The sequence below is a fragment of the Cynara cardunculus genome, unplaced genomic scaffold, assembly GCF_001531365.2.
Source record: "Cynara cardunculus var. scolymus isolate 2C unplaced genomic scaffold, CcrdV1 Un_Scaffold_2839, whole genome shotgun sequence".
In the NCBI taxonomy this organism is placed as follows: Eukaryota; Viridiplantae; Streptophyta; class Magnoliopsida; order Asterales; family Asteraceae; genus Cynara; species Cynara cardunculus.
Window position 1 is genome coordinate 54,278 of NW_020201237.1, and position 15,081 is coordinate 69,358.

Here is a 15,081-nt window from a genome sequence, read left to right on the forward strand (position 1 = left end):
ATGGATGAGACTTGGAGTTGACCGACAAGACAATGGGAAGACCTTTGAAAGCCTTCTAAAGTTGGAACAGCTGTATTATGTTCAGATTAGCTGGAGTTTGTTAAGACTAATTTAGTTGCTTTTTAAATATTAGTTTGCTTTATTGTACCTTCTAGTTTCTTTTGAATTAATTAGGTATGAAATTTCTATTTTGCCCCCATCTAATCCCTAGTATAAAAAAGGATGTTGGGTTGAGTATTCTACACACCACACCTTCCACACCTCACTTCTTACTTCAATGTTCCCTTGCTTTTCTCTCAAGTAGTTCTTTATACTACTTGGAGAATAAGTTTAGTTTCTCAATATTACAAATCTTTTGGCATTTCAAGTTTCTTTAATCGCTTTCTTTATATTATCGTTCTTAATATTCCGTCATTTATTTATTTACGCTTACTTGCATTTTATTTCCGTCATCTATTTATTACGCTTTCCGCATCCTTTACATTCCGTCATTTATATTCTGTCACTTACTTTCCGCATTTACTTTATGTCTTTATTTACCGCACTTTATATTTCTTGTTATTTACTTTTCGTCATGAGTAGCTAATTTTATTAGCTTGGGTGTGTGACGAAAAAGGTGAGTTTTTAAACCAAAATACGCTAGACCCTTTCATGTAACAACGATGTTTTACTTTTTCATTTCAAGTTTTATAAAACCAATGACACTTCTTGACGAGTTGATCACTTCGAAAGTGTTAAAGTGCCGTGGACTCTAAGCTGAGCCATTGATTGCACGTCAACTTGGATGATATGGGAAGTAGACTTGAGAGAGTTGCTAACAAAGAGATTTGTTGTCCGTATTTTCTAAGTTATTAATTCTCGACAGGTTGATCACTCTGAAGTGTTAAAGTGGAATGGACTCAGAGATGAGTCATTCAGAACACGTCAACTTGAATGATATGGGAATCCACTCGAGAGAGTGATTTTTTTTAACAAAGAGATTTGTTTATCCATATACTTTGAAGACACCATTTGTCACTTTCACTGGTCTGGATACCTCATAGAGATATGGGTTGAAAGCTATAATATCAGTGCATTGGTGAAGTCCGAGAGGAATACCTTCAAAGTAATTGGTAAAAATAGTTGTTACTGATTGCATGCTGTAGCAATTTGTCAGTATGGTTTCATGCAGTGGTATTTTAACAGCATTGGTCGACTGGAAATAGTATTTACATCTCACCCGAAAAGTCATACACCCTAGCTTGCTTTAATTATTCTGTTATCTCTTGTTAATTTTTAGTTGTGTTAACTTTGTTCAATTCAAAGTCTTCGAATTCGCATTTTGAAATCATTTCCTTAACTTTACTTTCTTCAAAACTTTTACTACGATCCCTGTGGACGATATCCGGTACTTGTACCACTTTTATTACTTGAAAAACGATATTGGGACTACTTGTATACTTGCTTTTGGTCCTGATTGTTGTTTATGGCCTTGTTTGCTAACATGCCATCAAGTTTTTGGCGCCGTTGCCGGGGATTAGTTAGTTAAAAGTTTTCTTTTAAGTAAAGTAAAAGATTTGATTTTTCTCGTCCTGTTTTTAAAAGTAGTGTATGTCACGGAGACATCGCGGGAAATTTTTTGAATTGGATCCCGATATTGAGAGAACGTTTCGCCAAAGAAGGAGAGCTCAAAGAGCATTTTTTGCTCTACTCTCTCCTAACATGGAGTTACCTCCCCCAATCATCCCTGAGATTCCACATTTAGAAAACCAACCGCCTGCCTTTGGGACAATACCACCTTTTCCTAATTTTCCGCAAGGACCCCCATATCATAATAATAATCATAATGAGGACACAAAATCGGAATATAATGAACAACTAAGAGAACATACTCCGAACATCATTAATTTGGCAAATTCCAAAAATGGAAGGATCATGGATTATGCTATTCCGGATTTTGAGCAATTAAATTCCGGGATAGTTAGGCCACATATGACTGCTCTTCATTTTGAACTAAAATCGATTATGTTTCACATGTTGCAAACAAACGGACAATTTTCCGGATTACTTTCAGAGGACCCACACTCACATTTGAATTCCTTTATGGAAATCACTGATGCTTTCCTGATCCTGAGAGTGTCTAATGACGCTCTGAGACTCACTTTATTCCCATTTTCTCTAAGGGATCGAGCAAAGGCAAGGTTTAATTCATTACCGCCGGGGTCTGTGCCTTCATGGAGTAATATGGCAGAAAAGTTTTTGCGAAAATATTTCCCACCAACTAGGAACGCTAAGTCCAGAAACGAAATTTGCCTTTTTAAACAAATGGACGATGAAGCTGTTCCTGACGCTTGGGAAAGGTTCAAAGAGCTGTTAAGGAGATGCCCACACCATGGCATTCCCTATTGTATTCAACTCGAGACATTCTACAATGGGTTAAGTCCCATTGCTAAACAGATGCTCGATGCAACTACGGGAGGAGCCTTTACAGCTATGACCTACAATGAAGGATATGAGATCCTAGAAAAAATTTCTGCTAATAATGGACATTGGGCTGATCCACATGCTCAACCACAAAAGAAGACAACATGAATACATGATGTAGATGCATATACTGCATTAACAGCACAAATCTCTTCTATGGCCAATATGCTTAAAAATCTACCTTCTAGCCAAGAAGTGCAGTAAGCTATTACATCACCTCTTCCAGCTGTCCTCTCAGTGCAGTGTGTCTGTTGTGGAGGGGAACACTCTTATGAACTGTATCCACATAATGATGAATCTGTGAATTATGTTCATAATAGATCGAATTCCTACACTAACACATATAATGCCAGTTGGAGACAACACCCAAATTTTTCATGGAATAGTCCAAGTTTGAATCCCCCAATCCATAAGCAACAAGGAAACCCTAATTTTCAACAACAGCAACATGCAAGCAGTTCTAATTCTCAGAATCACCATCACCAGAATTTTCAAAGTAATCAACCACCTTTTCAGACCAAACCACCTCCACAGTCCGAATCATCATCTTCCTTGGAAGCAATGATAAAAGGACTGGTGGCTCAGTCCCAAGCACAACAACAAATGATGACTCAAAATCAATCTTTGTTCAATCAACAAAGTGCTGCCATCAAAAACCTGGAAACACAAGTTAGCCAACTTGCTCTTAATCAGAATAGTAGAGCCCTTGGTACTTTACCTAGTAACATTGTAGTCCCGAGAGATCTAGGAAAAAAACACGTGAAGGTAGTGACTCTTAGGAGTGGTAAGGAATTAACTGAGATCATACCAAAAGAAAGTGAACATGTTGTGTCTAAACCTGAGACTATACCTATGGTCCTTGTTACTGAAAGTCCATCAAAACCTTTGAATGACCAACCTCCTGAGACCACCACTGTTGTTCCTCCTAAGTCAGACTATCCTTTGTTATTCCTAGAAGAAGTTGCTAAGAAAAAGCCAATTGAGGATGAGGTTATAACATGTCCAAAAACCAAAGTTGTAATCCCATTTGAACCTCAAGAAAGTAAGACCAAGACTCTAGGCACTCTGGATCCATCTTGCTCAACACGACCTAACAAAGCCATCATAAAGCCAATTCCTCTTTATGTTCCTTTTCCCCAAAGGTTAAGGAATCAAAAGGAAGAATTGCATTTCAAAAAGTTTTTGGAAGTGTTTAAAGCATTGCACATCAACATACCTCTTGTTAAAGCGATTGAGCAAATGCCTAGTTATGCCAAGTTCCTTAAAGATATTTTGAGTAAGAAGAAGAAGTTAACCGAATATGAAACCGTAGCTCTTACCGAGGGATGTAGTGCGCTTCTAACCAACAAAATACCCCCAAGCTTAAAGACCCAGGGAGTTTCACTATTCCTTGTTCTATAGGTGGAAAGGAGATTGGTAAAGCATTATGTGATCTGGGAGCTAGTATTAACCTTATGCCCTTGTCTGTGTTCAACACCCTAGGCATAGGAGAAGCTAGACCCACCACTGTCACCTTACAATTGGCCAATAGAAGCATTGCTTATCCAAAAGGTAAGATTGAGGATGTCTTAGTTCAGGTTGACAAATTCATCTTTCCGGCTGACTTCATCATCCTAGATTTTGAGGCTGATAAGGATATTCCCATAATCTTAGAAAGACCTTTCTTAGCCACTGGTGGAACTTTTGATTGATGTCCAAAAAGGAGAGCTAACCATGAGACTCCAAGACCAGAAAGTCACTTTCAACGTCTTTAATTCCTTAAAGTACCCTGATTACTTAGAGGAATGCTCAGGAGTTACTGAGATTGAGAAAATATGCTATGAGGAAGGAGTTAGGAAGGCCTGTAAGCTAGAAGAGGAGGAAAGTATTGAGATAGGTGATGATACTGTTGAGGAATTATAAGGTGATGTCCCATCTGATGCTGCAGCATTTGAGTTGTTGGACAATAGTGAGCTTAAGAATTTTACCCCGTCTATAATTTCACCACCTGATTTGGAGTTAAAGAAACTCCCATCTCATTTGAAGTATGCATTTCTAGGAGAGAAAGGTAAATTACGTGTCATCATATCATCTACCCTAGAATTACATCAAGAAAAGAAGCTTGTAGATATGTTAAAGTTGCACACCAAAGCCATAGAATGGACCATTGCTGACCTTAAGGGGATTAGTCATTCTATATGTCAACATAAGATCATCATAGATGAAAAGAACTTCAAATCTATAGAGCCTCAAAGGAGATTGAACCCGGTCATGAAAGAAGTAGTGAAGAAGGAAATTTTGAAATGGCTAGATGCAGGAATAATTTTTCCAATAGCCGGTAGTTCCTGGGTTAGTCCAATCCAGTGTGTCCCAAAGAAGGGAGGGTTTACTATTGTCACCAATGACAAGAATGAACTCATCCCCACAAGAATAGTGTCTGGTTGGAGGATATGTATGGACTACCGTAGGCTAAACAAAGCCACTCAAAAGGACCATTTTCCCTTGYCTTTTATTGATCAGATGTTAGACAGGTTGGCTGGAAAAGAGTATTACTGCTTTTTGGATGGATACTCCGGATATAACCAAATAGCCATATCACCCGAGGATCAAGAAAAGACCACCTTCACATGTCCCTATGGTACTTTTGCCTTTAGGAGAAGGCCATTTGGACTTTGCAACGCTCTTGCAACTTTTTAGAGATGCATGATGTCCATATTCTCTGACATGCTTGAAAAATCCATAGAAATCTTTATGGATGATTTTTCAGTTTATGGCTCATCGTTTGATAATTGTTTGAAAAATCTAAAAAGGAGTCTTGAAAGATGTGAAGAGACTGATCTGGTTCTCAATTGGGAAAAGTGTCATTTCATGGTCAAAGAAGGAATTGTTTTAGGCCATTTAATTTCCAAAAGAGGAGTTGAGGTAGACAAGGCTAAACTTGAAATTATTGAAAAACTACCTGAACCAACTACTGTTAAAGGAATACGAAGTTTTTTTTGGTCATGCTGGGTTTTACCGAAGGTTTATAAAAGACTTTTCAAAAATTTCAAAACCTTTGTGTTTACTTTTGCAACATGATCAAAAATTTGATTTTATGGATGAATGTAAAAATGCATTCAACATTTTGAAGAAAGCTTTAGTAATCGCACCAGTAGTTGTTGCTCCAGACTGGAACAAACTCTTTGAGATCATGTGTGATGCTAGTGATTGGGCTGTTGGAGCTGTCTTAGGTCAAAGAAAGGAAAAAGTTTTTCATTCAATCTATTATGCAAGTAAGACCTTGAATGAAGCACAACTYAACTACACAACAACTGAAAAAGAACTTTTAGCYGTGGTTTTTGMTTTTGAAAGATACAGATCATATTTGATGGGAACAAAGGTTATTGTTCACATTGACCATGCTACCATCAAGTACTTGATTTCAAAAAAAGATGCTAAACCTAGGTTAATAAGATGGGTTTTGTGGTTGCAAGAGTTTGACCTTGAGATAGTTGATAGGAAAGGAGTTGACAACCAAGTTGCAGACCATTTGTCAAGATTAGAGAAGCCTAGGGAGACCCTAGAAGAAGAAGAGATTGTTGAAACATTCCCTGATGAAAGAATTCTAGTGTTAGAATCAAAGCCACCATGGCTTGCTGATATAGCAAACTATTTGGCTTGTGGAATTAGACCTTCTGATATTTCTGGCCATATGTTCAAAAAGTTTCTCCATGATACTAAAACTTATCTTTGGGATGACCCTTACTTGTTTAAGATAAGTGCAGATCAAATCTTAAGAAGATGCATTCCAGAAACTGAAGTGGCGGCAATTCTGCAGCATTGCCACCAAGCAGCATATGGAGGACACTTTGGAGGCCAAAGAACAACGGCTAAAGTATTACAATCTGGTTTTTATTGGCCTACTCTCTTCAAAGATGCTCACAATTTTGCATAAAGATGCAATGAGTGTCAAAGAAGTGGTTCCATTTCCGAAAGGAATGAAATGCCACTTAATGAGATCTTAGAAGTAGAGTTTTTTGATGTATGGGGGATAGACTTCATGGGACCATTTCCCCCATCTAATCATTGTCAATACATTCTAGTGGCTGTTGATTACGTGTCTAAATGGGTAGAGGCCATGGCTTGTGTTACTAATGATGCAAAAACTGTGGTTAAATTTCTTCAAAAACAGATTTTTACAAGGTTTGGTACCCCAAGGGAACTAATTAGTGATGAGGGTACCCACTTTGTAAATAACCTGTTGAGTGGAGTTCTTGAAAAGTACAACATTAACCATAGAATAGCAAATTCCTACCACCCGCAAACTAATGGATTAGCCAAACTCTCAAACCGTGAAATAAAAGGAATTTTAGAAAAGGTTGTCATGCTAAACCGAAAGAATTGGGCTTTCAAGTTAGATGATGCTTTATGGGCATATCAGACAGCTTTTAAAACACCTATTGGTATGTCCCCATATAAGCTTGTTTTTGGTAAGGCTTGTCACCTACCTTTGGAACTTGAACACAAAGCATATTGGGCCATCAAGGAATTAAATATGTGCCCAGATATGGCTGCCCGTAAAAGAAAAGTCCAGTTGTGTGAATTAAAGGAACATAGGAATCTGTCATATGAAAATGCTAAGATTTATAAAGATAAAACTAAAAAATGGCATGATAAAAGAATTAAACACCAGGAGTTGAGAGCTGGTCAGAAAGCTCTTTTGTTTAACTCTAGGTTAAAATTGTTCCCAGGAAAGTTCAAGTCCCGTTGGTCTGGACCTTTCCTCATTCATAAAGTTTATCCGTATGAAGCAGTTGACCTTATCGATCTCGATGACAATTATATGTTCAAAGTTAACGGTCAAAGAGTGAAGTTATTTCATGATCCGGTAGAAATTCCAGAGTTATGCTCTGTGAATTTTGTTACCCTTTGCTAAAAAGCTTCGGTATTTTTGGGACTTTTTATAAGTCCAAAATGTGTGTATGTAAATATTTATGTTTGCTTAAATTTCTGTTTTTAATAAGTTTTATTGTTATTAATAATATTTTTGTTATTTGTCGTATGTTTTGCAGTCCAGTCAGTCGTCAAGAAAAGCCTGAGGTCTTGCTGCAGCATCTGGAAAACCCTAGCCTTTAATGGAGAATTTTGGAAATTTTTAAAAGTCTGAAAATTTTGAGTGGAAAAAGCATGATGACATTTTTAAAAATTAATTTTTAAAGAAATATAGTCATCTTTTATTTTCCAGCAAAGAATGGTACAAGATGTAAGGAAAAGTACTTATTTGTTTGTGAAAAAACATCTTGTTACCACCTTTTCTAACACATCTCCCCAACTTGTCAAGTAATTAAAACTCTTTTGTGACTAGTGTTTGAAAGCTTCCTGGTTGAAAAGAAAAGATGACCTCCATCAAGTACTCTCCCCTTTTGCATTCTCCCAAGGATGACATCATGGTACATCACCCTCTTCCCATTCTACCCTTGTCTTAAGAAAAACCCCTTTGCATTCTAGAAAACCCACTTTCTCCTCTCTTTTCCCTCCCATTTCCAACTGTATCCCGACCGGTAACCGTCCCTCACACCATCACCAATGTTTGAAAATGGCAAGAGTGAAGAGAGCCCTGGTTCGCGATCCACCATCGTCGCGTGCAGCCGAACAAACGCCGGCACAACCACCTAACTCGCCACCACCGGTGGCTACTGTCACTGTGCGTACTCCTATTTCTTCATGCAGACAACCAGCAAGAACGGGGAAACGAATCCCCATTACAAAGAAGAAGAAAGGTGAGTCATATAAAGTCCTCGTTGATGAAGACTCACCGTCGCCATCGCCGTCGCCGTCTCTGCCACCTTCATCCACTCCCATCGCTGTCAACCCTATTCCGCCGGAAGTACCAATAGCCGCGCCTCCTCTTCAAATGGTGTCGTCTGCTGCCATTATCCCGTTCACAAACCCTTTAAGGAAAGTCAAAGAAATGGTGAAATCATCCACTGTGCCGATTCTAAAGAAAGCCACGACTTCATCTCCGACCACCAAAAACAAGGAAACACCTGAAACTTCTCAAAAGGTACATTCTTCATCTGATAGTACACCCCCTGAGGGCCTCTTCACTTCTGATTTTGAAGAAGAGGAGGACCTTGCCTCTAAGGCACAGACATGGGATATTTCATGGAAAATGATACATGCAGTTTGGAGAACATTACTGTATTTGAAAAACCGAGGAAACCTCTCCTTTTGACTGCCTCTGGGCAAGACACAGATGAAGAGAATGATATGCCTCATATTGCTCCTCATGACCCCATATCCGACCTCAATAAGGAATTTTTTGGGGAAGAGGATGAAGAACCCCCTGTTGAGGTTTTGTCTAAAAAGAGAAGATTGGTTAAAGCTTGTGATAAAAAGAAGTCAAAGGCAGTAGTTAATGAGGAACCACCTAGTAAGAAGACCAGGTCTCAAAGGGTTGTGATTGAGTCTCCTAGGAACTCTGAGATTGATGCTATAGCATCGCAACATCATTCATCCAGACCTAAGAGGAAAAGGGTGGCTATGGCCCAAAGGCCAGCCACCATTCCAAGGCCGATCAGACCCCACAATGGTTTTAGTTCTAAGGCTGCTGAAAAGATGCATATTAGATTCCAAAACATGGTTGGATTCCCAGACAAGGGATTTCATAGGCAAAGCATTAGGGAATTTGCATTCATAAGAGATGTGGTAGAAGCTCATGGTATAGAACAGATGTGCATGGTTCCAACTTCCTATAACCTAACTCTAATTAGAGAGTTCTATGCTGAGTTGGAGGCAAATAACACATCCAAGATATCGATTAGGTGGATGACTTTCATGTTCAACTCTAAAGCCATCAATCGGCTGTATGGCCTAGACCCCCCTAAAAAGACAGAATACTCTAAAATGGTGAAGCATGCAACCAAAGAAGATTTGACTGAGGTGGCTGATGAGATAGGGAAACCAGGGGCTGTTTGGGATGATCACTCGAACTACATGTTGAGGACTTTTAAGGACTATAATCTTACGGTCAATGCAAATGTGTGGATTAAATTTTTGGGGCACTCCATTGCTCCCACCACACATGATAGCTCAGTATTGGTGGAGAGAATGTTGTTGCTTTATTGCTTAGTTACAGGTAAGTCCATCAAGTTTGGGAGAGTGATTGAAAAGAGCATTCAGACATGTTCGAGCAGAAGTAGGGGGAAGATGTATTTCTCTTGTTTGATCACACGGTTGTTAGCAGAGAATGGAATTCCTCAGTATTGCAAGGATCAGATGGTGAAAGAGCAAAGGGAGAAATGGAAGATTGACATGAAGACAGTTTCTAGGCTAAGGGAGAAGAAGAAAAAAGGGAATGGAGCCAGTGATATGCTGTGTTTGATGCAAGACCTGCTGGCTCAAAACAGTAGTTTGATGGATAGCTTGTTGGGACAAAGAAATGAATTCTTTGACAAGATAGACAGATTGAAAGGGGAGTTGGCTGAAAAAGTGAGGGCAGCCGAAAAGAAAACCAGGGGAGACATCAAGTTGGTAAGGGCAGAGTTGGAAGCAAAGACAAGTGCTCAAGTCAAGAAGCTAGGAAAGAAGTTGAAAGCCTTGAAGGAAGAGAATGCAAGGCTGTTTGGTGAGAATGCTAGATTGAAGGAGGAATGCAAGAGGTTGAAGGACAATATCTCCACTTCACCTACTCCTGTGGAGTAGGACAGGTTCTATCATCCCCTCTTTAGCTTCTTTTATTTATTTTATTTCAACTTGTTTTGTTTCTCTTGAGTCTGGGATTGTCTTTTATATTTTCTAGTTTATTTTCTTGCAAAGAACACATATGTTTATAGTTACCATATGCTTGTATAGACAAAATAATTCTTGTAGTTTAGTTACACTTTCTAATCACTTGGTATCACTAGAACTAGCTTGTTTTGCTTGGGAACACATTTTGATCAACATCATATGCTCAACTAAGAGAGGATGTAGGCCCTTTGTTCTTTTCTCAAAAAATTTAGCCACTTGTAGCCATTGCATAAACAACCCCCTATACACTTCCAATGAGGACATTGAAAAATCTGAGTTTGGGGGAGGGTACCAACATAGTCATATTGATCAAAGCAATGCAAAAGAGCACAAAGTGCCAAAAGTGGAGATCAAAGTGCACAAAGTGCATAAAGCTTCAAAGCCATATTTGAGATCTAAAAACACCACAAATGTCCCATACGGGCAGGTGTAAACACCAAAAATGTCCCATAGGGGCAGGTGTATATGCATTCAACAAAAGAGCACAAAAGTGCCAAAAATTGAAAAAAAAATCAAAGTTGATGCATCAAGGAGAGAAAAGGCAAAGAGAGGAAAAAATGTGCCAAATGAGAGTAAACCAGTTACTTCCAAGTCCTATTGATCTTAGACATATGATGTGTTGAGCATAACAAAGAGCAAATAGAGCTAGCTTATGGTTCATGCTAATGGTTAGTTAGGATATGCTTACTTGAGATTTATGAAAGCTATATAGTGCATTTTGGCATAATCAACATGTGTATATGCACTTATTGCATATGCTTGCAAAACTTTCAAAATTGAGTCATTATTAGTTGTCTTTTGGTTGCTTGGGGACAAACATCGGTTTAAGTTTGGGGGTGTGATACGTACTAAGTATTTAGTACGTAAAGTACCTTTTTATTCTCTTTTAGATAGGTTATTTTCTATTTATATCCCAATTTTGAGTCATTTTATCTATTTTCTCTATTTTGATGCTGAAGTAAATGATGAACCTGTTTTTAGTGGATTTTGGTCTAAATTGAGTTTATTTTGGACAAACTGGAGCAGGTCGATGCTGTGGGAATGTGGTAGCATGACCTGATGGTAGAAGAAGAGATGGATGAGACTTGGAGTTGACCGACAAGACAATGGGAAGACCTTTGAAAGCCTTCTAAAGTTGGAACAGTTGTATTATGTTCAGATTAGCTGGAGTTTGTTAAGACTAATTTAGTTGCTTTTTAAATATTAGTTTGCTTTATTGTACCTTCTAGTTTCTTTTGAACTAATTAGGTGTGAAATGTCTATTTTGCCCCCATCTAATCCCTAGTATAAAAAGGGATGTTGGGTTGAGTATGTTGATCCCAGATCTCTCAATAACACTAATAATATAGTTAATAACAACCAAATTATAGTGATTTGATGAACAAAGTGATGAACACTCAAGAAGAAATTATGAACAAATAAGAACAATCTTGAGCGTCAAAGATTTCACTTTATTAATATGAAAAATGTAAAAGCGACACTTTTTACAATAGGCYTAATCACCTATTTATACTAATAAAAAGATAACTATCTAATGAGACTTTTTAGCTAATCTTCTAATAACAGATAATGATTATCTAAACTATGGATAAAGTTTAGTAATTAAGATAAACTCGAAACCTAGTTGTTGACTTGTCATCTCCAGCTGTCATTCATGGTATGATGGATCATCCTTATCTTTAAGTCTTCATCGCATGCTTCTGGATGAATTATTGGATAACACACTAAGTGTAGTTGACCAGAGGTTCGATGAAGATGCTCTTTCCATCGCATCCTTGGTCGTCCACTTTGGTTGTGCTCCAGACTTAGTCAATTCTGCCTTGATGTCTTTATCGGTCTTCTGGTTCTTCATCACTTATTGTTTTTCATTACTTTTTCACTTTATGAATTTTGGGGTTTAACAATCTCCCCCTAAGTAATGAAATAACAAACATAGACTAATCTAGAAACAACCGTGAAGAACAGAGACTAATCTGATAGAAAAACATCAAATTCCAAATTTTCATTGGATGATGAAATTCTTACAATACTAGAATCAAAAGACATCAAGACAAAACAAAAAAAATACAACTCATCATGAGCTACCTTGATATATTTCTCTGAAGCGCAGGAGCAGTCTTCGATAGCCGATGACTGTCGATATCTCATGAATGAGCAGACTCCCTTCTCTTGGCACGTGGTTTCTACCCAGTCTTTCTCTAATGAATTTCTGAAACCATTCAAGTGTATCCGATGAATACTTGTAGGCCTCAGTTAGTCTAAAGAATTTTTTAACCCCAAACTCATTATTGTAAACAAGTTCAAGTTCGGGTTGAGTTAGGACTGAGGCAGATCTTTTCTCCTGCAGGCCTTGGAAGTCTTCATTTGGTGGAGCGCATGATAGTCTTTCAATGCCTAGCTGAAGAGCAATTTCAAAATCACTCTTGGCTCTATGGTTCACCAGGGTTTACATCGTTTTTACTACCGCTCGGTTCGCCATTCCATACCTGATGCCATGGTCCTGTCTTTGATCCGTGTATGCGTATAATTCAATCAAGTCATATGGATTGAGATTAATAAGGTCATTTTCGTTGAACACGCTAACTTGCCCATGTGCTCTCTCCACAGTGAACTCGATGTATCGAATGGCTCGGTTGGCAAATGTCCTTACTTTTGGATCCATGACCCTCATTATCCCATCATTCGAGAAGACAGCCTGAGGTGCTTGTGTGGTTTGTCTAATGATTTTATGGTGTAAGAGGTCCATGGACTCAGGTGATAAGATCGGAGGGTTGATGGTCAAACTTTCATCGCGGTCTTCGTACAGGTATTGATGGATGTTTTCCATCATAATTGGTTCCCTGGGTGGCAATTCAGGACATCTCCGCATCGACTCCATGCTCTGTATAATCTCATCTACCAGGCTCTGAGAAGGTTGCCTTGATGAAGAGGGAGCATCCGCATGCACCACGGGTGGTTGGGTTGAGGGTTGTGTATGAGTTGGTGAGGGTATAATTTCTTATTGAGTTGGTTTAGCTTGGGTTGGTTGAGGTTCATTGGGTTCGGCTTGGGTGGTTTCTAGTGCAAGGGGTTCTGTTTGGGTTTGTGGTTGTTGGGGTGATGAAGGTTGGATTATTGTTGGTTCTGGTTGTATAGATAAGGTGAAGGGTTATATGGTGCGAGGGGTTGGTGAAGGGGTTAAAGGTAAGTTTGGTGTGGGTGATGAAGGTTGGTTTATTTCTGTTGGTAGGGTGATTGGCTCTTCATCGGTTGAGGAACTCAACACGATGTGTTCTGGGGTTACAGCGAAGGGAACATATACATATTATACATCTTTAGAGGGCAGAGCCTCTGGTTCCCTTGCTTGGGTTCCTTCGGTTGAGGGTGGTGGTTGAGTTTGTGGTGATGGTGATGGTGGTGCAGCAGATTCTGTATTATGTGTAGTCCTGGCCTCTGTCTCCCCATTATGAGGTCCAAGACCTTGATCATCGGGGTCTTGGTCTTCATGCCTTGGTCTTTTGTGTTGGCGGCTGCTGGAGCAAGAGGCCCTGCTCCTCTTTTTTTTTTGTCCTTCCAGAAGGATGCAAGATACGCCTTTAGGGCTGCTTGTCGTCGACTCGCCTCCATTGTTTGGAGGAGAGAGGTGGTGCGCCATTGTTCATCCGCCAGGTTCTGGAAGAGAACCCTTGTTGGATAGATGGCCCGATGAACGAATTTGGCACTAATCTCATTGAAAGATGAGACTAGCGCCTTGGATAGAGCCCGTAGGTCAGCTCTGGTTGCGAACTCGGTGGAGGAAGATGAGGCTTGTGGTGGTATGGAGGTGTTGGTGGATGTATATGGAGGGATGGGAAGATTGGTGATGAGGTCTCTCACCTCTGTAATGAATGAGAAGAAGTCTTCATCAAAAGATAGGCCTGCAGAGGGAGGTTGGGGTGGAGGAGTAGGCTGGGGGATTTGGGCTAGGATAGTGGTGGGTAGTTGGGTGAGGGTGGTTTGGATGTAGGCCATTTGATTGGTGAGGTTGGCAAGGGTAGCATCGATGGATGAGGTGGATTGAGGTGGGGCTTGGTGAGGAATTTGGGAGATGATGGTTGTGGGTAGAGAGTTAATGGTTTGAAGGATGGTTTGAAGTTTGGAGATGATGTATGTGAGGTTCTCATCGGCCTCAGTTGCTTGGGCCGTGAGGGTGGYGATGGATTGGATGAGGATTTGGTTTCGTTGGGTGGCAAGGGAGGATGTGGTGTTGTGATGTTGGGTGATGGTTTGTTGGTGCATTTGAAGGCGGGTGGTATTGGCTTGGGTTTGGGTTTCAATTTGAGAGAGGTGGTGTTGTAGTATTGCAAGGGATTGTTGGAGCTCAGAGTTATTGGTGGAGGATTGGTTATCAACAATTCCTTGTATGATGAGTTTAAGGTCTTCCAAGGACCGCATCACTGTATCGACAAAGGCTTGGAACTCGGCCTTTGTGACCAGGTCTGCATGTGGGGTAACCCATGCAGCAACGAATGCTGCAGGTTGGGCCTCTACTCCGGAGGCGCCTTCTTGGCCTTGTGAGAAGGTAGGCCTTGAAGGACTTGCATCACGGCCTTGATAGCCCTCAAGGGAGGAGCTATCTCGTGATGTTTCGACATCAGCTTCCTCTTCCTCGGCTTCAGAGGTCGGGTAAGTGAAGCGAATATGTGTCCCCTTCGGTAGATCAAATATCGAAGGGGGGGTGTGCATGAAGGGAAGATCGCTCTGAACGATCTTGGGGTTCAATATCAGAAGCAACACATGCTTCTGTGTGTGTGATGAGATGTGTCGAGCCCTGAGGCGAAGGGTCTCTTATATCTTCATCACCTCTCTGTTGAGAGAGGGGTGATGGAAAATGTGGTTCCTCGGGTGATA

The 15,081-nt window shown here is 39.9% G+C and overlaps 1 protein-coding gene and 1 non-coding gene across 2 annotated transcripts; one reads left to right on the forward strand and one right to left on the reverse strand.

Annotated features, from left to right (window-relative positions):
* Window positions 1-2,271: 2,271 nt before the first annotated feature.
* LOC112503290 lies at window positions 2,272-2,378 on the reverse strand. Its single transcript, XR_003067921.1, has one exon. It is a non-coding gene; the product is annotated as a small nucleolar RNA R71 (small nucleolar RNA).
* Window positions 2,379-2,619: 241 nt separating this feature from the next.
* Window positions 2,620-4,154, forward strand: LOC112503288. Its single transcript, XM_025107352.1, has 3 exons — window positions 2,620-2,663; window positions 2,784-3,790; window positions 3,865-4,154. Exons 1-3 carry the CDS (start codon window positions 2,620-2,622, stop codon window positions 4,152-4,154), a joined length of 1,341 nt encoding a protein of 446 aa, XP_024963120.1.
* The last annotated feature ends 10,927 nt before the right edge of the window (window positions 4,155-15,081 follow it).

What these genes read in the sequence shown, in the direction of transcription:
- LOC112503288 (XM_025107352.1), top strand. Translation starts at nt 2,620, where the DNA reads ATGGCCAATATGCTTAAAAATCTACCTTCTAGCCAAGAAGTGCA. An exon ending in CCTTCTAGCCAAGAAGTGCA is followed by an intron (nt 2,664 to 2,783) that starts GTAAGCTATTAC and finishes TGTTCATAATAG; the next exon opens with ATCGAATTCCTACACTAACA. An exon ending in CGTAGCTCTTACCGAGGGAT is followed by an intron (nt 3,791 to 3,864) that starts GTAGTGCGCTTC and finishes CTTGTTCTATAG; the next exon opens with GTGGAAAGGAGATTGGTAAA.